The sequence below is a fragment of the Ursus maritimus genome, unplaced genomic scaffold (genome assembly GCF_017311325.1).
Source record: "Ursus maritimus isolate PB19 unplaced genomic scaffold, ASM1731132v1 scaffold_19, whole genome shotgun sequence".
Taxonomy (NCBI): domain Eukaryota; kingdom Metazoa; phylum Chordata; class Mammalia; order Carnivora; family Ursidae; genus Ursus; species Ursus maritimus.
The window spans coordinates 1,980,969-2,004,158 of NW_024424341.1; the positions used below are offsets into that span (position 1 = coordinate 1,980,969).

Below are 23,190 nucleotides of genomic sequence, written 5' to 3' on the forward strand. Positions count from 1 at the left end.
CCTCGATCTGGGACCTCCAGCCTCCAGACTGGACCCAACAAAGGCCGACTGGTTAAGCCTCCCAGTCTGATATCCGGTTATGACAGCCCAGCAAACCCATATAAAAACCAGGGTGCTGAGAACACGTACACGTTCCGTCCTGCCCGACGCAGAAAGAAAAGTCGCTGGAGAAGCACAAGCAGAAGGTCACACCTGGGGCACCCCCAGCAGAGAGGAGCTGGACACTGACTTCTAGGAGGAAGTCCCTGCTCCGAACAGAGACCCTGCCCGCGTTCCCAGGCAATCCAGGGACTGGCTGCTGGGATTACGGCAGCCTGGCCGGAGGGGGGCGTTCCTCTGAAGGGGCTGAATCGGGGCTGTCTGGTATCTTACTTTAATAAACGAACAGCCAAGGGGCGCCCGCGTGGCTCAGGGGGTTAAGGGTCTGACTTTGGCTCCGGTCAGCACCTTGAGGTTCTGGGATGGAGCCCCAGAGTCAGCTAGTCTCTCTCCCTCTGACCCTCCTCCCACTTGTGCTCACACTCAAATACTAGAAAAAAAATAGCCAAGGGCCATCAGACATCTGGAGAAAGCCTCCAACAGGAAGAAAGACCCAAACACACAAATAGATNNNGGGGGGGGGGGGGGGGGCAGGAATTGGAGAGAATCACAGAAAATGCAGAGTACAGAAGACATCAGGAAGCCCAGGAATTAAATCCATCAAGAGAGAAGATCCTGTGTCCACAAAGTGCCAATAAATATGCGGTAAAAAAAGGAAAAGTCGGAGACAGAGAACGAGCTCCTGGAAATTAAAAGCATGGTAGCTAAAATAAGAATTTTGGTAAGTGACTTGGAAGATAAATTCAAGAAAACCAGAAAATGGAACAAAAAGAAGAGGTGGGCAAAGTAGTGAGAAACAGTGAGAAGAAAGTCGGAGTCGAGCATGAGTCAGCCAGGGGCCCCAAGTCTGTACAGTAGGAGTTCCGGAAAATTACCAAAGGCGTACAACAGGAAAGCGACCCAGCACCCAAGGGCCCAGGCTGGACGGGCTCACAGACGCCAGCACGATGAAGGAAAGGACTCCCACCAACACTCGGCGTTGCGGCGTTCCAGACCCCCCCCGCCCGCCACCCAAGAGTAAAGATCCCAAACGCTTCGGGGGGCCGGGGGCAACTGCGCACGAAGGACGAGCATCAGAACGGTTCGGGCCTCCTCGGCAGCAGTGAAACTGAGCCGTCAGGGGCAGCTGCCCCCCCCCAAGTTCTGGACAATGTCAGCCTAGAATTCTGAACACGACCGATTTATCAGCAAAGCCACTAAAACCATCTTTCAGGCACTCTTCCTTACAAAGCTACTGCGGGACGTACGCCAGCCCAGTGAGGGAGTGAACCATGAAAAAGCAAGAGGTGGGGAGGTTCCACGCGCAGAAGAGGCGCAGGGAAGGTCCAAGCAGAGGGAGAGCAGGGGACAGACGCGGGACTCCTGGAGACAATGAAGCGAAACCTAGAGAATGTGTATTACGCAGAACCTGTGTGTACGTACGGATAAACGGGTGGAGAATCTGGCGGGTGTGTTCACGTGAAAAGCCGCACGGAGACGTATCTTACGGAGCCTTTGGAAGGCGGAGGAAGAACGAGGGATTTAAAAGCTACGCAGTTGAAAACAGGCAGCAATCAGGAGGTTCAGCTGGGCGTGAGGACGCGGAGAGGAGCGTGGGGAATCAGCCACAGCCGGGCATCCCTGTAAGCGCTCGCCTTGCAGTTACGACGGAAAGTTCTTCACGGAGCGCACGGAGCAAGTCCATACGTGACGGCAGGAGCGCGAACACAACCGTAAGTGCACAGAGTTAGCGGCTCAAAGTTCTGGGCGGGGGGAGGCCTGCGGCGTTTGTTTGGGGCCCTAATGGACACCTGCCACTCCGGGCATACGTTATCTCGGTGAAGGTCAAACACTTTGAGGGGGGCAGGGAGGGGAGGAACAGCTGCGAGAAGATTCTGCACCAGTCATCGTGTCCTCACCGTTCTGGCTGTGGAAGCCCAGGCTCCGGCAGGCTTCAGACCTCGTGGGGGTGCCGACCGAGGCCCCGCTCCCCGCAGAGGACGCCGACCTGCAGAGTGAGTGCTCGGCCTGGGTACTGAGCAGGCTGGTAGGGCAAGCTGGAGAGAGGGGGCCGAGCCCCACTCAGGTCAGAGGTCTCCTTGGGACGGAGGTGTCAGGCAGGAAACAGACCGAGGAGGTCACAGGCAGCGTCAACAGGGAACAGTCATTCTGGCTGTGAGAGCGGGACACGAGCCAGGAAGCGCCCTGGGGTCCGCAGGGGGCAGAGCAAAATCAGAGGCCGTTGGAAAGCAGCAAGCACGGCCTCCACGCTCATCCTCGCTCCGCCCAGCAGAGACGGGACCCAGGTGTGGGGCAGGCGCGGGCACGAGGAGTCACCCAATGGGTGGACCATGGAGGGGGGCACACCTGATTGTGCTGGGGGCATGAAGGCCAGGGACTAGGCTCGAGACCGGTGTCTCCCGTCCCCAGTGTGCAGTCCATGGCAGGTGTCCACGGTGCCCCATCTACTCCCCACACCCGTCCATAACGGGAAGAGCTTTTTTTTTTTAATTTTAATTTTTTTTAAGAGCAGTTTCAGGTTTATAGAAAGGTTGAGTGGGAAGCACAGACTTTCTGAATTCCCCCTGCACACACGCCGTTTTGGTACCTTACATTAGTGCAATGCATTTGCTCTAGTCACTGGGCCAATGTCACTGCACTCACGGAAGTCCGTGGGCAACAGCAGGAATCCCGCGCGGGGCTGGACATTCTGTGGGTTTGGACAAACGTCCATGCACCCTACAGAATTATCCCTCTGCCCGACAAGTCCTATGCTCTGCCTGTTCCTCGCTCCCCCCAACCCCGGGCAGCCACGGACCCTTTCACTGTTCCCAGAGCACTGCCCTGTCCGCTGTCCCAGAGGCGGGATGCGCGCGGTGAAGCCTTCCAGGCTGGCCTCGTGCACACGGCGCCCAGCCCCCACGGCGTCGGCTTTCCTGTGGCTGCGCACCGGTATGTGGCCATCGCCCCCCGGGGAAGGGCAGCGTCACTGCCTCCACAGCTTGGCAATTATGAATACAGGGAAAGTGCTTTTCCACAGAAGGACACAAAAACCTCTCAGAATTCACACTGTTGTTCCAAGTCGGGGGCCCTGGTCGTCACTAAGATGTCCCTCAACATATTGCCTGCTCGATGTTGAGGCACCTAGAGAACCCTGCTGGGTAGCCTGGCAGTCAGGAACCACAACCACGGTGTCTGAAGGACACGGTCCGCTGCTGCCTGCCGAGCAATCATGATGGAGTGCCACGTGTGGTCATTCCACAAGGGCCCACGGGCATTCAGAGAGACGAGGGCACTTTTCCAAGGCCACACAGCAGGGAGAGCGGGGAGCTCTGACTCTCCCTGCTTGGCTGTCCCCAGAGCTGGCAGGAACCTCTGCAGCCTCCTGGTCCCCATCGTAGGGGAGGCCCACCCTCGGTGAGGTCAGCTGGTTGGTGCAAGGCCAGGACAAGTCTGAAGTAGTGGTGGGTCTGCAGACCCCAGCCAGGGGTCCCCATGTCGTTCCTTCCAAGCCACACTCCCCAGGGAGACCGAGTCTGCTCACCTCATCACCCTGACCTCGCAGAAGAGGGTGGAGGCGCCTTTCCCCACCAACAGGAACACCACAGCCCACACTGCCCAGTGGCTTCTCCCGCTGGGTGCCCAGAGTCTGTTGGCCAAACTCCCCACATGGAGAACGCGGCTGAGCTAGGACCCTAACCAGGTGTACCTGATAGGCACCCAGGCCCGTGTTTGGACAATTATCTCCCCTACCCCCTGAAAGACAAGGGAGAAGTCAGCAACCAGGAGTGCAGGCTCCAGTTCCAACCACGCACGTCCCCCAGGGCCTCCCCTGCAGGTGGGCTGGCCCTCGGGTGACCCTCCAGGTGACCAATGCCACTCAGGGTCGAGAACCCAAGTTCTCCCATGAGAAGCTCCTGGAGAGCTTTGGAAACTGGTCATGGACACTTGGCCTGCCCAGACGCACAGGCCCGAGGGGGTCTGGACAGCAGAGAACTGAACAGCTCTGAAGAGGTTCCTGTTCTGCCATCACTTTCTTGTTTACAGACTGCCCTCCGACAACCAAGGATCTTGTTGCTGAAAAGTCACCAGCCAGTCAAGCTTCCATCCTGCCTCCAGACAGCAGCCTCCTCTGTTCCCTCACCTGGGACGTCTCCACGCTGTGTCGCTTCTCACAGTCGGGGCATCACACACGCCAAAGCTGCACCAGAACCGCTGCTGAGCGCCCAGCCTTGGGACCCGGGGGCCACACCAAGACAAGACTCACAGCGTGGCTTGTGGGCCATCATCCCAGGAAGACACACACCCACACCCACATCAGGCACAAGGGCTCCAAGCCCCTCAAGGCTATCTTTAAGCCCCTGTGAGACCTCTATAGGCCCATTTCCCAAACCTGGGCCAGAGGACCTGGGGCAGGTGGTGTCTGCATGGGGCTGCTGGTTCCAAGGCACAGGACTCCCACGAGGCCACTTGGATGCAAGTCTAGCTCCACCATCAACGGTGAGGCTAGGTGAGTTACTGACCCTCAGTTTCCACATCCATAAAATGGGAACAATGGTACCTAATCCACAGGACAGCAGCAAGACAGGGACTGAACGTGGGAACCTAGGAGGACTTGGGCAGAGAGTGAGGCATGGAGCCCTGTGTGTTCTTCAATCCACTGAGGGCCCCACCTCCCAGCTACAGCCCCACGGAGGCCGTCCTCCCCTTGCCTGCCACAGACTCACGGAGCCCCCCGCCTGCTACGGCCCCACGGAGGCCCCCCCTGTGTCTGCCACAGCCCCCCGTGTCTGCCTTCTCCTCAGGGGGGTCCCCGAGAACTCTGTCGTCTTTATGTGGGTCCCCCAGGGTCTGCCATCTCAGAGGAAAAGAGACTGATCAGGGGTCGGGGCTGGTATAAATCAATGCCATCTCCTTTCCCATGACCTCTCCCATAGAGAGTGGGATCACGGTCACTGCTCAGCTATGGAGTTTCCTCTAGGCCCCTGCCCACACCCTAAGCCACATTTCTGCAGCGTGGGGAGAAGACCCCTACTCTAAATACCTAACCACTGTCTGGGAAGAGCCTGTGACGTGCTGGGGTGGAGAACATGCACAGAACCCCTTGGATCTGAGATTTAGAGGGACAGAGACACACGACGAGAACACCACCGGTAGGACGAGGACGAGAGCAGGGCTTCGGGTGGAGGCAGAGGGGCGGGACTGTGGTGGGGACTGCATGAGGGGGGAGACACTGCATGCTCCCCGCGCCTGGCACGACCACCATCTCCGGCCCTGTTAGGGTTTCCTCCAAACACAGACTTTGCCACGTCCGGGAATAAATCCATCACCCCGCCCAGGGGGTGCTGGTAAGGACTTCTGAGCTTCCAGAAGATTCTTTTTATAAAAATAAGCTGAGTGGAAATGTACAGTGGTGCAGACACTTTGGGAAACAGTCTGGCAGTTCCTCCAACAATTACACCCAGAGTCACCATATGACCCGGCGATTCCAAGCTGAGGTGCACCCCCGAGAGAAAAGAAAATGCCCGTCCCACAAACCCCCGCACACGAACGTTCACAGCACTGCAATTCGAACAGCCAAAGGTGGAAACAGCCCAGATGGCCGTCAACGGATGACTGGGTGAGCCAGATGTGGTCCGTCCACGCCCTGGAACACGGGCAAGTCGTACGGAGGAGCAGAGCTCTGGCACGTGTAACCGTATAGACGGACCGAGAAGACGGGACGGGGGCTCCATGCGTGTACAGGCAACGTCCAGGACAGGCAAACCCAGGACAGAGAGAAGAGTCGGTGGTTGCCTCTCTCTCTCAAATAAATAAATAAAATCTTAAAAAAAGAAAAAAAAAGAATCGGTGGTTGCCAAGGGGAGGGGGAGCTAGGGAGAGGGCAGCTAGGTACAGGGTTTCTCTTTGAGGCCATGGAAGGCCCTACAGTCGATGGTGGTGATGTCTGCACAACTCTGAACACTCCAGGAGTCGCTGAATTGTGCCCTTGGAGGGGGTGTGGTGTGTGCTGGGTGAAACTGGAGACTAGAAGGAATAAAGCCTTGGGTTAGCAGGGCCCCACTCTGCAGCCCCAGCAGAGAGGCCATGCTGCAGGGCGGCTCCAGCCTTCCTGGGGACGGAGACATCACTGCCAGTGGGAACGCACCTCCACTTCCCAGAACTGCCAGATAACAGCCCTCCACCATCCCCGTTTGTGGGCTTGCTGGGGAGGGGAGGCTCCTGCTCGGCCGCCCAGGGGGTCCCACGGCCTGTGCAGTGGAGGATGCCCGGGTCAGGACTCCCCACGGGACACAGAGGTGGACAGTTCGATTTCAGACATGAGACCTGCTCCCAAGGGATGAGAGGGGAGCAGGGGCCCCCAGCCTGGGGTGTGCAGACTTCCAGGGGGCCCAAGGATAGAAGTGGGGGTCGTGGAAAAAGAACTTACATCCTTATTTTCACTACCCTCTCCTCGAGGTGTAGACAGGCAGCAAACCACAGTGGTCAGTCACCAAAGCTGCGATTTTGTCAGCGATAGAAATGGCACACCCCAGCGAGAGTGGCTGCAAACTCCTAGGGTAGCATTACCTCCAGGCCTGCCCCCTGTAGCAGGGCCCAACGGCTCAGGACAAACCTCACCCCCACCCTGCTGGATGCCAAGGGTGGGCCAGCCCAAGGACACGCAGGGCTCCGGTCCCCGCCTGCCCTTGCAGCCCCCAGGGATGCCAGCTCCAAGTTTGGGCCTGTCTCTCTCCATCTGTCTTTCTCCCTGTCTCTCCCTCTCCCTGTCTCTCCTTCTCTGTGTCTCCCTCTCTGTCTCTGTCTCTGTCTCTCCATCTCTGTCTCTCTCCCTCTTGTCTCTCCCTCTCTCTGTCTCACTCCCTCTCCCTGTCTCTCTCCCTCTCCCTGTCTCTCCTTCTCTGTGTCTCCCTCTCTGTCTCTCTCCCTCTCCCTGTCTCTTCTTCTCTGTGTCTCCCTCTCCATCTCTATCTCTCCATCTCTGTGTCTCTCCTCTCTGTCCCTGTCTCTCTCTGTCTCTCCATCTCTGTCTCTTCCCTCTGTCTCTCCCTCTCTCTGTCTCCCTCTCTGCCTTGCTCCCTCTCCTGGTCTCTCCCGCCTTCCCTCCCTCCCTCTCTGTCTCTCCACTACCCTCCCCTGGCCAGCACACTCCTGCCCTTCCCTCCCCCTGCTCAGGCTTCCAGCTAGCAGGACATGCTGCTCTTGTGGACACTTCATGGTCACTGTCGCCAGGGCTGCCTCCAGTCCTGAGAGAACTCTGACCTCTGCTATATTCCTGCCGCATTCTCTCGGGGATCCACAATTAATTTTCTCCAGATCGGGCTCTGCACCGCAGACACAGCCACTCAGCCCCCACGCTGTCCGGGGGGTGTGGGGCGCCGGAGTCCAGGGAGGCTCCAGGCTGGGCTGCGGGCCGGGACCTTTGTCCCCAGGGGTTTACAGTCAGGTTGGTTCTGTGCAGACTCAAAGGGTTGGGCTGCAGCCTCCACGGCCAGGGACGGCCTGACCCCTGGACACAGCCCTTGAGTCTGGCAGAGACACAGCCATGCTGGCTCACTGTGCTCCCCGGCCTGGCCCTGCTCCCTCCGCCTATGCACTTAAAAACACTCCTCCTGGAGCATCTGTGACCTGCCCAGCCTCCCTCCACCATCCTCCAGGGCTCTGTGGGACAGTCCCTCCCCTGCAGGCTTTCTCACACCTGGCCAGTCTCACTGTGAGCCCTGGGCCAGCTCCCTCCATCCCGTCAGCAGTAAAAGGGGAGCTATGTAACAGGTGCATGGACACGGTCCCCTCAGCCAGTCCCACAGGACCATAGTGCCCCGGGGGCTGGCTCACTGCCAGGCACACAGTCAGCACTGCATAAATACCTACGTGGGTCCTAACAACTCTGCGGACACCATGGCCTTCTGCCTCTGCTGGTAGAGCAGACCCTAAATGCCGCCCTTTGAAGCCCCCACCGCGGGGCTGGGCAGCATCGCCTGACCTCCTCGCCGGGCCGTGGTCCTGATTCCATCAAGTCTACATTGCCTGAGCCCCTACTGTGTGCCTGGCACTGCGCTCCGTACTCTGCGGGCAAGAGAAAGGCACCAAGCGTATTTCAAGGAATCCACCGTCCAATGGGGGAGGCAGTAGGCACACAGGAATCTGGGGGGCGGTCAGGGGTTAGGCGTTGACCATCAAGTCACCGTGCTACCTACAGTGTACTTTAAAAATTTACAACTCAACAAGTAAAAGACAACCCAATTTTAAAGTGGGCAAGGACCTGAGCAGACATGTCTCCAAAGACATGCGCGTGGCCCACGGACACGTGGACAGACGTCCATTGCCAGTCCTCAGGGAGATGCACACCCACACCACAGGAGAAACCACGTCACGCCCTCGAGCATGGCTGGACGGGAAGGACGACAGCAGCAGGTGTTGGCGAGGACGTGGAAGGGCCAGACCCCGCAGCAGCACTGGCAGGAGCACAGGATGGGCCAGCAGCCATGGAGAACGGCACGGCGGCCTGTCGGACCCGGCCATCGCCATCCCACCCGGGTGTCTGCCTGCGCCCGGAAACCGCACGTCCACACACAATCTCACCCAGGTGTGGTCACAGCCGCACCATTCAGACCAGCCCGGAGGCGGAGCCCCCAAACGTCCCCCAATGGATGAACCGATAAGCAAAACGTGTTCTCGCCACGCCGCTGGATGTTACTCGGTCTGAAAACGGAATCGCATGGTGGCTCGCATGGTGGCACAGGCTATGGCCTGGGGGCGTCCGTGGACGAACCCGGAGAGCCTCGCGCTGAGGGAGAGGCTGGCCACAGAGACCTCCTTGTGGGCCCCCGTCCACACCACATGTGCAGGGCCAGCGGCTCCAGAGACAGACAGCAGGCTAGGGGGTGTCCCGGTGGGACTTACGGCATGAGGGGTTTCTTTCCTGGGGAGACACACGTTCTAAAATTGAGGGGTGGCGACATACTAAAAACGGCCGGATCATACACGTCAAAAGGCAAACTTTACGATGTCACCTACAGCTGCGCGAAGATGGCACAGAAACCACGGCACAGCGCTACGTCTGTGCGCGATGGGTGCCGGCGTGGTTGCAGCCGCGGCGCAGGAAGCACAGGCGGGGAGCCAGGCGCCGTGCAGAGCAGCGGCCCTCACCCACCACCGCTGTCCCTAACGGGTTACAGTAACAGCACGACGTCCTAGCGGCTCGTGGAGCCTCCACGTGCAGCCGGCACACGCGCAGAAACCTTTGCCTGCGGGACAGCCCTGCGGGCGCTCGGGACCTATGTCCTGTGATTCCCTCACGGCTGGAATCCGAAACTCCCAAGTCACCCTATTCCCCAACCGCGGTTTCGCGTCGGTGAAATGGTGCAGCTGTGTGGACCTGGCCTCATGGGTGGAGGGACAATAAGGTGGCCTCACGGAGGAGAAGGGGGAACACGGGGCTCAGTGCCCGTCCGTCTCTGTCCCTGCTGTCCTCCCCCGCCCCCCAGCACCCGGGAGCACCCTCCCCCTCGGCCGGCCTGACTGCATCCTCCACCCCATCGTCCTCCCTCTCCTGCCCAATTCTGAGTCCTGGGGCTTCTCCCCTTCAGTGCTACTCCCTCCCGACTTCACGCCACCTCCCTGCACCCTCCACCCTTACCTGGCTGCATGCAATCTCTCACACCACATACCCACCCCGCCCTCAGAGTCCCCTCTGTCTGAATCAGGAGGCCCACCCCGTCCTGGGCTCTGCCCGCCTGCTCGGCCCACCTCCAAACCCTCAGGGCTCTGTGTCTCCCCGACCCACTGCCCCCACCCAGACCTAGGCTATCACCTCCCCTCCCCTGGACACAAGCGCCCTCCCAGCTCCCACTCTGGCCCCCATTTCCTTCCCCGCCCAGCAGCCAGCGTAATTACCCAAACACAACCACACAGACAGCAAGAGTCCAGCAGCTGCGCTCCTAGACGTCTACCCCAGAGACACGAAGGCTCACGTTCCCCTAAGAGCCTCTCCGCGAAAGTCTGCGACGGCTGTATTCCTCGCGGCCCCAGACCCCCTCAGCTGCGCACGGTTACACAAGCTGTGGTCCACGCACACACACACCCCCAGGACCCTGGTCAGCAGAGAAAAGGAACGAAGTGTGGGTGCACACGTGACCTGGGTGCGTCTCCAGAGAACCACAGGGAATGAAAAAAGCCAGTCCCGAAAGGTTGCATACCGTACGATCCCATGTATAGAACATTCTAGAAATGATAAAATGCCAGGAGGGAGAGCCGCTGAGTGGGTGTCAGGGATGGGAGAGAGGAGGGTGTGGCTCTGAAAGGTGGCTGGGGGTCCCTGATGATGAAACACTGTGTCCCCGCGGACATCCTGGCCGCAACGCTGTGCGGTCCTTGCGTCAGGTGTTACCTCTGGGGAGACCAGGTAGAGGGCACCAGGGATGCCTCCGCTATTCTCACAACTGCTTGTGAGTCTACAATCATCTCGAAATTAAAACTTAATTACAAAAGCATGAACACCAGCCAGGGAGGCTGCTCTGCTGAAATCCTTCCGCACCCTTCCCTCCGGGGGCCTGGAAGCTGTGCGCAGACCCCCCACCCCCTCGCCCTCTCCATCTGCATCTTGAACGAGCCATACCTGTTCTGGCCTCCTTGGAGCCTCTGCACGCCCCTTCTCCAGCTCTCCACGCGACTGCCACTCCTACCCTCCAGCTCTCCGCGGGCTTACCATCCACGCATCAGCCAACCAGGATTTCTGGAGCTCCCCCCGCCGCGGGGCCCCAGTGACGAGCCCGCCAGGCCCAGTCTCTGCCCCCCCAGAGCTCCAGTCCACAGCTCAGGGACCTCCACAGGAGCACGTGTGCACAGAGGCCACGGAGGCGCTCTGGCAGTCTGGCGCCCACACCATCCTCATAGAAAGGCATTCACCTCTTGCCTTTTCTCCCTGAGAGCTACCCACAGACAGGCCTTTGAACTCACCGGGAAGCAACCAGACAGCGGGGCGGGGGGGTGCGCACAGAAAGGTCGTGCACAGAAGTTGGCTGCACGGTCCCCCGGTGTGCAGTGGGGTGCCAGCTCACGGCCCCTCAGCTTAGCTCCTACAACCAGCCTCCGAGAAAGCCTGCACTGGTTTGCCATGCATGCCTCCCAAGGAGGGCCCCAGCCGGTACCCCCAGGAGGGCCCTCAGGGCCTCCCTTAGTACCTAAAACCCTCCTCACTGGAAATCCCTCCTGGGCTCCCTACAGTGAGACCACCCCTCTGCCACCTTCAGGGGTCTCCTCTTCTCCCCTTCATTGTCCTCACCCGAGAGAAAGGCCGACAGGGAGGGACAGGTGCATCTCAGGTGTGGTCCTCAGGACCCGCCCGAGACGGCCCCAGATGTGTGCCCTCTGCTAGAGTCCCTCCTGGGGAGCCTGTCCCAGGAGTCTAGGGCGGGAGGTCTGGAGCAGAGCACTAGCTGTTGAGACCCTGAGCCAGCACCCCCATTTCCTTGGCCTCCCTGGGCCTCAGTTTCCCCCTCCAGAATGGGGGAGTCATGCTTTCCTCCCAGGCAGACCGAATGAAAGAAGGCACGGGCAGCTCCCAGCTCATGGCCAGACGCTCGCTGAGACTCGAGTCTCGTTGAACTGGTGGGGAGGGCGCAGGATGGAGAAGTTTTGAGGGTCAAATGCTGCCTGGAGAGGCAGACCGGTGACTCCTGCAGGAGCAGCTGCGGGCCCGGGGGAGCGAGGAGGGAGTGTGTTCACGGGAGAGGAGGCGGGGAAGGCCAGCCTGGCCCGCCCCAGTCCTTGATCTGGACTCTCCGGCTACAGGGGGCTACAGGCACCCGCTGGCCTGGCCCTCCTGCCGTTTCCCTCTTGCTGTACTGATGACCGCGTCTGGGCCCCACAGAGAATGAGAGGTTTCCCATCCTGGGGTCCATGGACAAGTCTCGGGGAGGCTGCGAACCCCCACAAGTACCCACAAAATGCCACGTGTGTGCAGGGACCCGCATGTGTCCTGGGAGAGGGCCCTCGTCTTCCCCACACTCTCGGAGAAGTCTGGGAAAACCCACGAGTTAATGCATTGTTGAGCGAAGGGCCACGGAAACCCTGGCTTCAGAAGACAGCGCTCCCCTCCCCTGCCTTTGTGTTACTGTTAGACAGTGGGCACCTCCCTGGTCATCAGCTTCCTCAACTGTCAAGCAAGGGGGTGGCCAAGACGACTGTCCCACCAGGAGGAGCCCCCACCGGCACTACAGACAGCTCTAGGCCAGCCCCACTGCCCAGTGGCCCTGCGGCCTCGCCAAGCCGCCCCACGCTGTGAGCGCAGGCCTCATACGTGGGACCACATGCCTCACCTCAAAGCACGGCTTTAATTAAGGACTAAAAGGAATAAGGTCTACGGTAAAGTGCACAGGCCAGTACTTGGAACGAAGCAGACGTCCAAACGTCCTTCTTTCAAAGGCATCTCCGTGGCTTTGGGATTCTAGGTGACCATGTCTGTTTGGCAACTGGGGTCCGTAAGACACGGTAGTATCCTCGTCCCGACCCCAGGGCCCTCACACAGACACAGGCTCTTGTAGGTGCAATGAATTAAAGATCCTGAGACATCGTCCCGGATTTTGGCAGGGCCCTAAATCCGGGGACGGGCGCCTGGTCAGGAAGGAGGAGGAGAAGGCAGAGGTGAGCGGGGCCGCGCACACACACGGCAGCTCTCCTTGCTGGAACATCGGCCATGCTTGAAAATCTGCAAGTCTGTTTGATTTTTTTTAATGAAGCACAACGTCTTCTTCAGGAGCCACCTGACCGGCGTTTGGAGAACCGTCCAGAGCAGCGGCTCCAGCTCTGTCGGCTTTTATCACGGACCCAGGCCAGGGGCCCACCCTCCCAGACCTTGCCGGAACCCCAGCCGGGTCTTCGCTGCCGCTCTCCCTGTGACGCCCTGGACGAGGAGCCCTCTGCCTCAGTGGTACGTTAGGGTCACTAGCAGTTTTCAAAGAATCCCAACGCCCAGACAGCACCCAGACCCCCTCAGTCAGCGTGGCTGGGTGGGGCCCAGGCATCAGCATTTTCCAAAGCACCCAGATGACTCCACGTGCGGCTGAGACTGGGACTAGTGTGCTAGGTCCTACACTCGAGCCACCTGGACGTCTTGCAAACATGGGCTTCTGGCCCTGGAGCCCCCTGGGCTGGGGTGGGGGGGACGATGCTAAGATTCTTTTTTTTTTTTTTTTTTAAAGATTTTATTTATTTATGTGACAGAGAGACAGCCAGCGAGAGAGGGAACACAGCAGGGGGAGTGGGAGAGGAAGAAGCAGGCTCATAGCGGAGGAGCCCGATGTGGGACTCGATCCCGGCACGCCGGGACCACGCCCTGAGCCGAAGGCAGACGCTTTAACGACTGCGCTACCCAGGCGCCCGACGATGCTAAGATTCTACGTCTCTAACGGTCTCCCCGGGGACCACCCTCAGTGGCTCTGCTATGCAGCTAGGGTTAAGAAGCACCAGCCCATACAGCCACTCTGGAAAACAGTACGGAGGTGTCTCAAAAAGTGAAAAACAGAGCTACCCTACGACCCAACAATTGCACTACTGGGTGTTTACCCCAAAGGATACAAAAATGCAGATTCAAGGCGACACCTGCACCCCCATGTTTACAGCAGCATTATCAACAACAGCCAAACTATGAAAAGAGCCCAGATGTCCACCGACAGATGAATGGATAAAGAAGATGTGGTGCATACAGATAATGGAATACTACTCAGCCATCAAAAAATGAAATCTTGCCATTTGCAATGACATGGATGGAACTAGAGGGTATCACGCTGAGCGAGATGAGTTAGTCAGAGAAAGACAAAGACCATATGATCTCACTCATGTGGAAGTTAAGAAATAAAACAGATGAACGTAGGTGAAGGAAGGAAAAAAAAATAAGAGGAAATCAGAGGGGGGCAAATCGTAAGAGACTGGCGGGGAGTGGGCTGGGGGGACAGGGTCACGGGGTGACGGGCATTAAGGAGGGCACGTGATGGAATGAGCGCTGGGGGTCACGTGCACTGATGAACCTCTGAACTCTACCTCTGACACTAATAATACACCGTATGTTAATTAATTGAATGTAAAGAAAAAAGCAGCCTAGAGCTACGCTTCTAAAGGTGGGGTCCCCAGACCAGCAGCAGGAGCACCAACTGAAACATGTTAGAAACGCACATTATCAGGTAGGATCTCAGGCCAGAAATTCAGGGGTGGGGCCAGCAAATCTGCTTTCGGCACATGCCCGGTGATTCTGACATGCAGTCAAGTTTGCAAAGTGCTGGCCTCGAGGAGCGAGGGCCATAGGCCCAACCCCTGCCCCCAGCAGCACAGAGGACCCTGGGTTCTTTCCGGGGCTTCCAGGAGCACCAGGTAGACCCCCACGGACACCCCAGGAAGGTGGGAGGTGGCACGTGGAAAGAGTGTGATGACTCCACGACAGAGGACACGCCTCCAGACCCGTCAGCAACCCAGTCTTGGAGCCACGGCCCCGTACCCGCCATCATTCAGCCTGAGCTCAGTGGCCCCCTCCCCTGGGAGGCCTCTGCTGCTCCCAAGGACACAAGCAGTCCCCCTTCCCTTCTCGGAACCCTCCCCTGCACTGGTTCCACCAGAGTCCCCACACTCTGGAGTGAGAAACCCCAGATTATTTTACACATTTTAGTAGAAATCACGTCATCCTGCGTCTTGGACATGGCTGCAAACACACCGACCGCATACCTCGCGCTAACAACTGAACGTCTGTGTCCCCCAGGTTCACAGGTTAGAAACGAGAGGCTGTCAGGAGGTGGGACCTCCGGGGGAGGGTGATGAGGGTGGGTTCCTGAAGAATGGGATTAGTGCCTGATAAAGGAGACCTGGAGCGCTCCTCCGGCCCTTTCCCCACGTGAGGACACAGGGAGGTCAGCAGTCTGCACCCCAGAAGCAGGCCTTCACCAAACACCCAGCTGCCCACCCCTTGGTCTTGAACTCCCAGCCTCCAGAGCTGTGAGAGATAGTCTCCCCAGTCTATGGGATTCTCTGACAGCAGCTGGAACGGACGAAGGCACAGTAGGCTCAGCAACTACTTCCAGGTTGACTCACTAAAGGTCGCCCTGAGCTTTTGTGTCTTTCCCCCTCGAACGTAGTAGGGACTCAGGAAATGCATCTCAGCGACTGGAAGAGTCCAGCCAAGGCAACCGTAGCAGCAAAGAAAGTTACAAATCGGGTAGAGGAAAGGCCGCTTGTTTTTCTGCGTCTTTCCCAGCGCTTTGCCACGAACTCACTAAATAGTGCTCCTGCCACGTCCTCTGGCCACGACTGCGCCACGCCCTCGGGACGTCAGCACATGGACCATCAGAACAGATTCTCTTTATTCTACGCCATCCGTAGAGAGTTTCACTCACGGGAAACAACGGTAGAGCCTGTCACAAGCAAGAACAGAGCCAGGAGCAAAGCAAAACCCATCCGGGGACCCATAGCCATGATGCTTTCAGGGAACAGTGAGCGAGGCTGACCCACCGGCAGGAGACCCAGCTGTGGGGCTTGCGATGAGGTGGACGCGCGGCGTGATGGTGTCAGGCACTGCCTTCGTTCGTTCCGCAAACAGCACGCCGGCACCACCGCTCTCGCTGCACGCTGGGCACTGACCGGCACGGACCCACCCCTCCCTGCGCGAAGCTGCCACTCCAACAGAACGTTCTGTGATGGGGGACACGTTCTATGTCTGCCCCGTCCACAAGTCCCACATGCCTATCGAGCACTTGAAATGTGGCTAGTGAGAAGCAAACTCTGAATATCTACAGTTTATTTCCATGTAATTAATTCAAACTGGAACGGCCACATGTGGCCAGCAGCCACAGGGTGGGTCTACGTGAGGAACCCACGGGTGCTGACTCAAGGAGAAGGTGGCACGGTATTCTCTCATTGGCTGCTACGGACAAGATCATTCCTTTGCCTGCCTCTGGTCGTGCGCGGTCGGCCCCTGCGTGCCCCACGAGCGCAAAGGCGCACCTACCCTGAGACAGAAGTAGCTTCAGGCTCAGAGCAACTAGTACAAGTCTTACCAAAGACCCCACTCCAGACCCGCACCACGAGCCAGGAGATGCTCTCAGGTCACCAGCAGACACCTGGAGGCCCCCAACATGACAGTATCGGGGTGCAAAACAGCAAACGCCCCAGGGGCGGTGTTTCTCGGAGTATGGAACCCACACACGGACAGGGCAGGCAGGGGCAGGAAAACTTCTCGTGGCCGAGGGTGCTGGATGGGTCAGGGCCAGGGGGTCCCTGGCCGGGAGGGTCAGTTTGGCAGCCTGGCTGAAGAGATGGTCCGGAGAGTAAGAGAGAGAAGCCTGGGCTCAGAGTGTGCGGCGCTCTCCACGGTGCTGAAGAGACCAGCAGGTCCTCTGTCCTAAATGAAGACACAGAGGGTCCAAGAGAACCCCTGCTCGGACGCACAGAGCCCGTCTGAGGTAAAGCCAGGACCCTGGGCGGCACTCATGTCACCCACCGCGTGCCTCGCACGACCCAGGAGACTATAAATTGGGGGAGTGGCTAATCTAAGAAGGGGCAACCACTGTGGGAAACCCAAACCAACATCGCTCCCTCCGGAGTCCAGAAATCCACGTATCCTGTTGTCATAGAAGGACGCTGTGCTAGATACACGGCTCTCATCTCAGAGATGACAGCCACCACTTATCCTTAGAGTTGTGCGGGCCTGGGGGCAAGCGAGGAGGAAGGGGGGCCTCGAGGAACAGCGCCAGAGGCTCCCGGCCTTCCCCCAGCAGCGGCCACCACCCTTTGTCTTCCCGGCCGTGCCCCCTCCTCCCTCGGTCGGCTAGGCTCACTGTCACCACCAGCCAGGGCTCCTCGCTAACTCCGTGGCCGGCGGAGCGGCTATTTCCGGAGGGTGCTGACCCCCATCTCCTCCCCAGCGTGCTGTAGCCTTCCTTTCCAAAGCACCCACACCGCTCCCGGGCTGCGCTGGGTGAGGGGAGCGGGCACTAACACTTCTCAGCTATTATTGGCAACAAAGAACTAGTTATTTGCTTTTTCTTCCTCCTTTCACCTCCCGGAGCCTTTCCTCTTGCCAAAGTGTCTGAACCACAATATCTGAGGAGATGCTTTTATCTCCAGGGGCGGAGTGCTGCTTTTGTTTCTGGGATGAATTCCTGTTGGCCTACGTTGTCCGGCCCCCGCGTGCGTGCACCAGCTTCCTCCCTAACCTGGGCGTTTGGGTGTTTGTTTTTAAAGTTTGCTTTCAGGTATTCACGGTCGGGGATCAAAACCACGCCCCGTGGTCATTTCCTTGGATTGGATGAGGGCTTCTGCCCCCTGGAAAGGGGCATGAACTGCATGAACATGTGTTTAAAGTGGAAACAAAGCATCCCGCTCCCTCCTGGAAGGCTGGCACTCTCCCTTCACAGGGATCCCTGCTTGCTTCTCAGGAGGGATTTGGAGGGTACACGTGGCTGTGTTTTGGGGGACGGGGTGGAAACGTCTCTGGGTGACAGGTGTATTGTGCGTGTGTGTGCGCACAGGCGCAGAGGGCCTGGAATTTTGACTGTGGGCGTGTGTGATTTGTGTGGGCCGAGGGATCTGGGCCAGTGAACGGAATCTGCATTTGAAGGGGGAGGCCTGGTGTGTGAGATGACTCACATCTTTCAGGCTGTGGGAGGGTTTATTTGTGGGGGTAACTCTGGTCCGAGGGGTGCTGTGTGCACGGCACCAGGAGGAAATATTTACCTGTGTGGCCAAGCGCAGGGGTCCAGCGAGTGGAGAAGGGGACATGCGTGCCCGGGCGGGGCTGGAGGAAACACCTGGGAGTGCACCTTGCCTTTGCCTACAACTCCAGGCTGCCACACCCAGAGAAGGGGTGCGGAGGAAGAGGAAGGAACGAGGAGGCAGTTTTGCACAAGGGAGTTTAGAGAACGTGTTCCACACAAAAGCAGAGGCTCTGGAATTGCCGTCCCGAGCGCGAATCCTGGTGCTGCCCAGCACCCACCAGCCAAGTCATCTGCCCTCCCTGAGCCTCTGCTTCCCAGTGTGGGAAATGGGAGGAACGAGAAAACCAGCCCCAAAGAGGTACAGGGATTAAGGGCTAGATTTCATGCAAACACTTGCACCATGCCTGGCACACGGTAAGTGTTTAATATTGCCATTTATTATCATCATTACCATGATCACACCTGGCTATCAGTTCCAGTAATGATCCTCATAAGTGACATTCAATGCACGTGTCATGTGAGAACAGAATAGTGGTAAGTGATAATGAAAGCTTACTATAATCCTAGCATAGCCGTGCACGCACCTCAATTAATTCCCACCTACTTTACAGATATTATCAGGCCTTCATACAGATTAAGAGACAGAAGCTCAGAGAAGTTAAGTAACTTGCCCAAGGTCACAAAGCCTAATAGTTGCAACTCCACGGCATGTGCTCCTGCCACCCCCAGGGCCTCACCATCTCCACGGGGTCCCCCGGCAGACTGATCTACTGACCGACCGACTGACCGTGGAAGTCACTGGGCTCACTTCGCTAGAAAACGCCTGCCTTGCGCTTGGGGGAGGATGAACCTGGAGGAGAAGGAGCTGGCAGAAGTGGCCCAGTTGAAATGGGGTCCATACCGATTACAGCCAAACGTAGCATACATTTGCCGTTTGTGCGTTATTCATGAAAATCACCGTTTCCCAAAGTCAGCACTGGGAGCTGTGCTGATGCCTGCCCAACCTTCCCGTCCCTCGTGCAAAGGAAAAGTCGGACTGGAGTCAGGACCATGAACTCCTTAAGGCTCCGCCTGCCCTCCCCAAAGCCTGAGCCGCCACACCCACCCGCTGCCTGGGGAGAGGGCATCCAGACCCACAGCTGCAACACCCTGCTTGGGTTCTGCTTGCGTGACGGACTGCTGGAGGGCACACCCTCTCTACAGTCACTTCCTTCCGGATGAGAAGCAAGGACCATGTTGCAGAAAAGTGGCCCCAGACGACTGGCCTGATTATCCCAATTTTCCATCATACCATGTCAAGAACCGAAAGGGAGCAGTCAGCCCTGGCACCCTACGCCTGTAAGCCTACCCTGGTTGGCCTACAGGTGGTGTGATGTGGGGAGTGGGGGCTCTACTCTAGACAAGTCAAGGTTCCAACCACGACTCTGCAACCACGGGCTGGGGGCTCAGGCCTGTTCCATGGGCTCCTGGGTCTCTCTGGCCTCATCTGTTAACTGGACATGAGCTCCTCCTCTCCGCCATGGGAGGACCCAAGTGGGCAACGTAGAGGGAGGTGCTTTAGGAGAGAACCCTGCACAGGCAATTGGATGGGGGACAGAGACCCAAGAACATTGATCCATTGAAGGAAGCAATTCTCACAGCAACATATCAGACCCTAAACTCATGGCCAGCCACAGAATCAGAGCCTCACTTCCCCCGGTAAGCACAAAGGAAATTACTACCCTTCCCTCTGAAATGGAAGCTCTCTGAGGATAAAGACTTTTGTCTGCTTTGCTCACTGCTGTTTTCCCAGAGTCCAGAGTACCTGCTCATAGCAGGTATCTGTTGAACGAAGGACAGATTTCTGCAGGCCACCCAAGATGTCTGGGGAAGGTGGGCAGCCTGGAGGGCTAGACCTCACTCTTAGATATTCTGGGGAGTTCCACAGACACAGGGGCCTGGCTCCTCTCCTCCCCAGGCTCCCACGTGAGGCCGCAACGCTGCTTTCTTGGCTCAGGCACAGCTGGGAGCACCTCTGGAGGGACAGATCCGCAGAGCAGCATGGCCAGAGCCCCCAGGGTGACAACTACCCTTGGGCTCCCAAAGAGCCCAGCTGGGAGCGCCAGGCTGCTGAGCCGCCCACCTCAGCCACCCACATCTGCGGCCCAAGCCTCGCCATGAGCGCGCACACACACACTTCGCACGCGCACACACACGGCCTAAGACCCAGAGAGGGCTGTCTGCTCAGTCCAGCCCCTGCACCCCAGGGTCAGGGATGCTCTCCAACCTGCTCCATGAGAACAACAAGAGCACGGAAGAGGCCGCCTGGGACGAGGCTGGGCACGGCTTTGACAGGCAGGAGCGTTACATAATTAACTGCCCCCCACGCCTCCTCCCCTTTGAGTAATAATGAACCCTGCCTCTCAGTTGCATAAGCCAAAATAATAATTACTCTCCAGCCTTCCATCAGTCCTGGATGTGCCCGGGGAGCAGGTGTTAAGTGCCTGCTTCAGGAGACGTGAAGGCAGCAAGCAGGCAGGGAGAAGACCACACGTACATTCACGATTTCCATGCCCAGCAGAAGCACACAGGTCATTGCTGTGCCCCAAGCCTTCCCCAGACATCCATGCCTGAGAAATTACCCACAGGGAAGCACGGAGCCACTTCTGATGATGAGATCCCAGAAGGGGGCATCTGGAAAGCAGGCTTGTTTGGGGTCTGGCTTCCAGGAACAGTAAATGCTCCATGCCTCCCCGCTGCACGGAGGAGTGGACACAGGAGTGTCCGGGACAAGGGGGCAGCTGCAAAGCTGGCCAGGGCTCCGTGCACAGAAACCATCTTGCAGCCAGGCCAGGCAGGCAGGCAGGCAGGCTCAGCCCTGGATGTGGTGGCATGCTGGAATGAAGGCACAGAGCATTCCCTAAACTACCGGTGAAAATGATTCAGCCACTGGAAGGCAAGATTCCTGGGCTCTCGCTAAACAGATGGGCCTCCTCCTCCCTCCCTCCAGCAGCCTCTCTGGCTGCGCTAGCCCGCGTCCAACCACCTAGAAGTTTATTGCTGTGTTGTGTTCCTTCGGGTTTGTGTCCCTCTCCCAATCGCTCCCTTTCCATTGGCTTGGGTTGATCAGGACTGAGGGAGGCCCTTCGGCACCGCAGGAAAACAAGGAGCAGAGCTGGGGCCTGACTCCTGGAGGCCCAGCACCAAAGGAGCTCTACCAACAAGGGCAAGGGGCCGTCTCCCAGCTCCCCTCCGCCCTTGGTGGGTCCCAGATGAGGCCCAGGGCCCAGGGCCTGGGGCCCAGTCTGGCCTTTCCAGCAGGTCTCTGGCCTGTGCCTGGATCATGCACTGACACTCTGCTCAGCCCCGGGGCTCTGGGCCTGGCTCTGCTCCTGGAAAGCCCCCAACACCCTTCAGCTGGCACAGGGGTGCTGTCTCCCACCAGGCAGTGGGGCAACCTGTAGCCAGGGCAACTGTAGCCTCCAGGAAGCCCCAGGAAATGCCCCAGGTGCACACGGCCCCACTGGAGGGAGAAGCTCAACTTCCCCAGAGGTAAACAGAAGATGCAAGAAAAGAAGGTCCCTCATCCGCCCAGCCCCCGGCCGGCCATCGGGTGGCACCTACCTCCATCTGAGTATGTCTCCGTGCCATAGCCGTCCTGCAGCCCGTTGCTCCAGGTGCCTTCATACTTGGCCCCGTTGCCCGTGCACTCCCGCACCCCGTAGCGCCCCTTAAATCCGTGCGTCCACTCGCCCTTGTACACCCACTTCCCCTTGCTCTCCAGGCCGATGCCGTGGCGCTTGCCCTGCGCCCAAGTGCCCTGGTACGTGTTGCCGCTGGGCCAGGTGTAGACGCCCAGAACCTCGAAGCCGTGGCTCCACGAGCCGGTGTATTCGCCTTGGCCCTTGGGGCCGGTGCAGACGCCATGGCCGTGCGCCTTGCCGTCCTCCCAGCCTCCACAGTAGGACCCTCCATCGTCAAAATTAAACCTACCCCCACTGGACATGCATGTAACTCGGTTTGCAAATCCCGCAAACGGTGAAAAAAAAAAAAAACCCAAGGCGATCAACAAACCAGATTCTTGGTTGGCTGGCTGGCTGGTTTTGTTTTGCTTTTTTTTAAAGGAAGAATGGAGAAAGCAAAAAACACAGCGAGCAGATCCCGGGCGGCGGGCGGCCGCGGCGCCAGCTTCGGCGGAATTTAAGTCAATTGGGGGCGATTATTCCTTTTCGAGCTGCGCCGCGGAGCCTGACCAGCGTCTCGCGCTCCCGCTGGAGACAGGACCGGAGGGGAGGAGGGAGGGAGGGGAGGGAGGGGGAGGGAGGGGGCAGGAGCAGGAGCGTCTGGTGCAAACGGCTCCACCTCAGCGGCAAGTGCCCCTCGGAGGCGAGCCCGCCGGGCTGGCCGCGCAGGCCGGGGTGGGAACGGCGGGCGGCTCAGGCCCGGGGCGCAGCCCCCCACCTGCGGCTGCCGCGCTGCGGGCGCCCGAGGGCGGCGGCGGGGCCTGCGGGCGGCGGCGGACGGGCGGCGGGCGCGCTGCACATATTGGGGGCGCGGGCCGGGCCGGGCGGCGGCGGCAGCAGCAATGCGGCGGGGCGGGCGGGCGCGGCGGCGGCGCGTGGTGCGCTCCGCCCGGCTCGCGCGCCGGGCGCGCGGCGCGCCCGCACCCCACCCGCGCCCCCGACCCGCGCGCCCCCGACCCGCACCCGGCCCGCGCGCCCCGCACCCCGCCCGCGCCCCCCTCCCTGATCAGCTCTCTGCCAGCGCCCGCGCGCCCCCGCCCCGGCCCCCGGACTCGCGCGTCCCCCTGCGCGTCCCCGATCCGACCCTCCGCTCGCGCACCTCTCCACTCGCCCTCGACCCAATCCCCGCGCGACTCCCACCCGCTCGCCCCCACACCGGCTTCCCGCACGCACGCCCCACCCCGACCCGCGCGCGCCCGAACCGGCCCCCTGCCCTGGGCGCGCAGGCAGTCTGGAGAGGGGCGCTGCCCCGCCCAGTGGAGGGCGCGGGCGGGGACCCCGGGCGACCGCACTCCCAACCCGGAGCTCCTGCCTGCCGGGCTTCCCCCTTGCCGGGGCGGCCTGGAAATAGGGGTCCAGACAGGTCGCCCCAGCCCCCCCTTTCCCGGGACTTAGATTTAAAGGGACAGGAACTGCGTAACGGGAAGGCGCCCAGCACCCAGGGCGCTCTCCTCCCCCTCCCGGGAGCCGCGAGGTGAAGCCTGCAAAGCAGGCCCCGTTCTGGGGTGCCCCTCGTGTTTCCTCTCTCCCACCCTGCGTCTCGCCCCTGGCGCCTGGCTCCTATCTGCGACACCTGTCCCTGGCTTGAGTGGAGAGGCTCTTGGCAGACCACAGGTGGTTTTCCCTACGACAAATAATCCATCCTTCTTCCTTACGGGGCAGTTTTGAGACCACATGTGGGAGGATGGGGG

General features: G+C 59.3%; 1 protein-coding gene across 1 annotated transcript in view; it reads right to left on the reverse strand.

Annotated features, from left to right (window-relative positions):
* The window catches only part of JPH3 (junctophilin 3), a 79,465-nt gene extending 57,703 nt beyond the window's left edge, over positions 1–21,762 (reverse strand). Inside the window, exon 1 of the mRNA XM_040633206.1 lies at positions 21,381–21,762. Within this exon, the coding sequence (XP_040489140.1) occupies positions 21,381–21,762 (382 nt within the window). The remainder of the gene's footprint in view (positions 1–21,380) is intronic.
* Between the last annotated feature and the right edge of the window lie 1,428 nt (positions 21,763–23,190).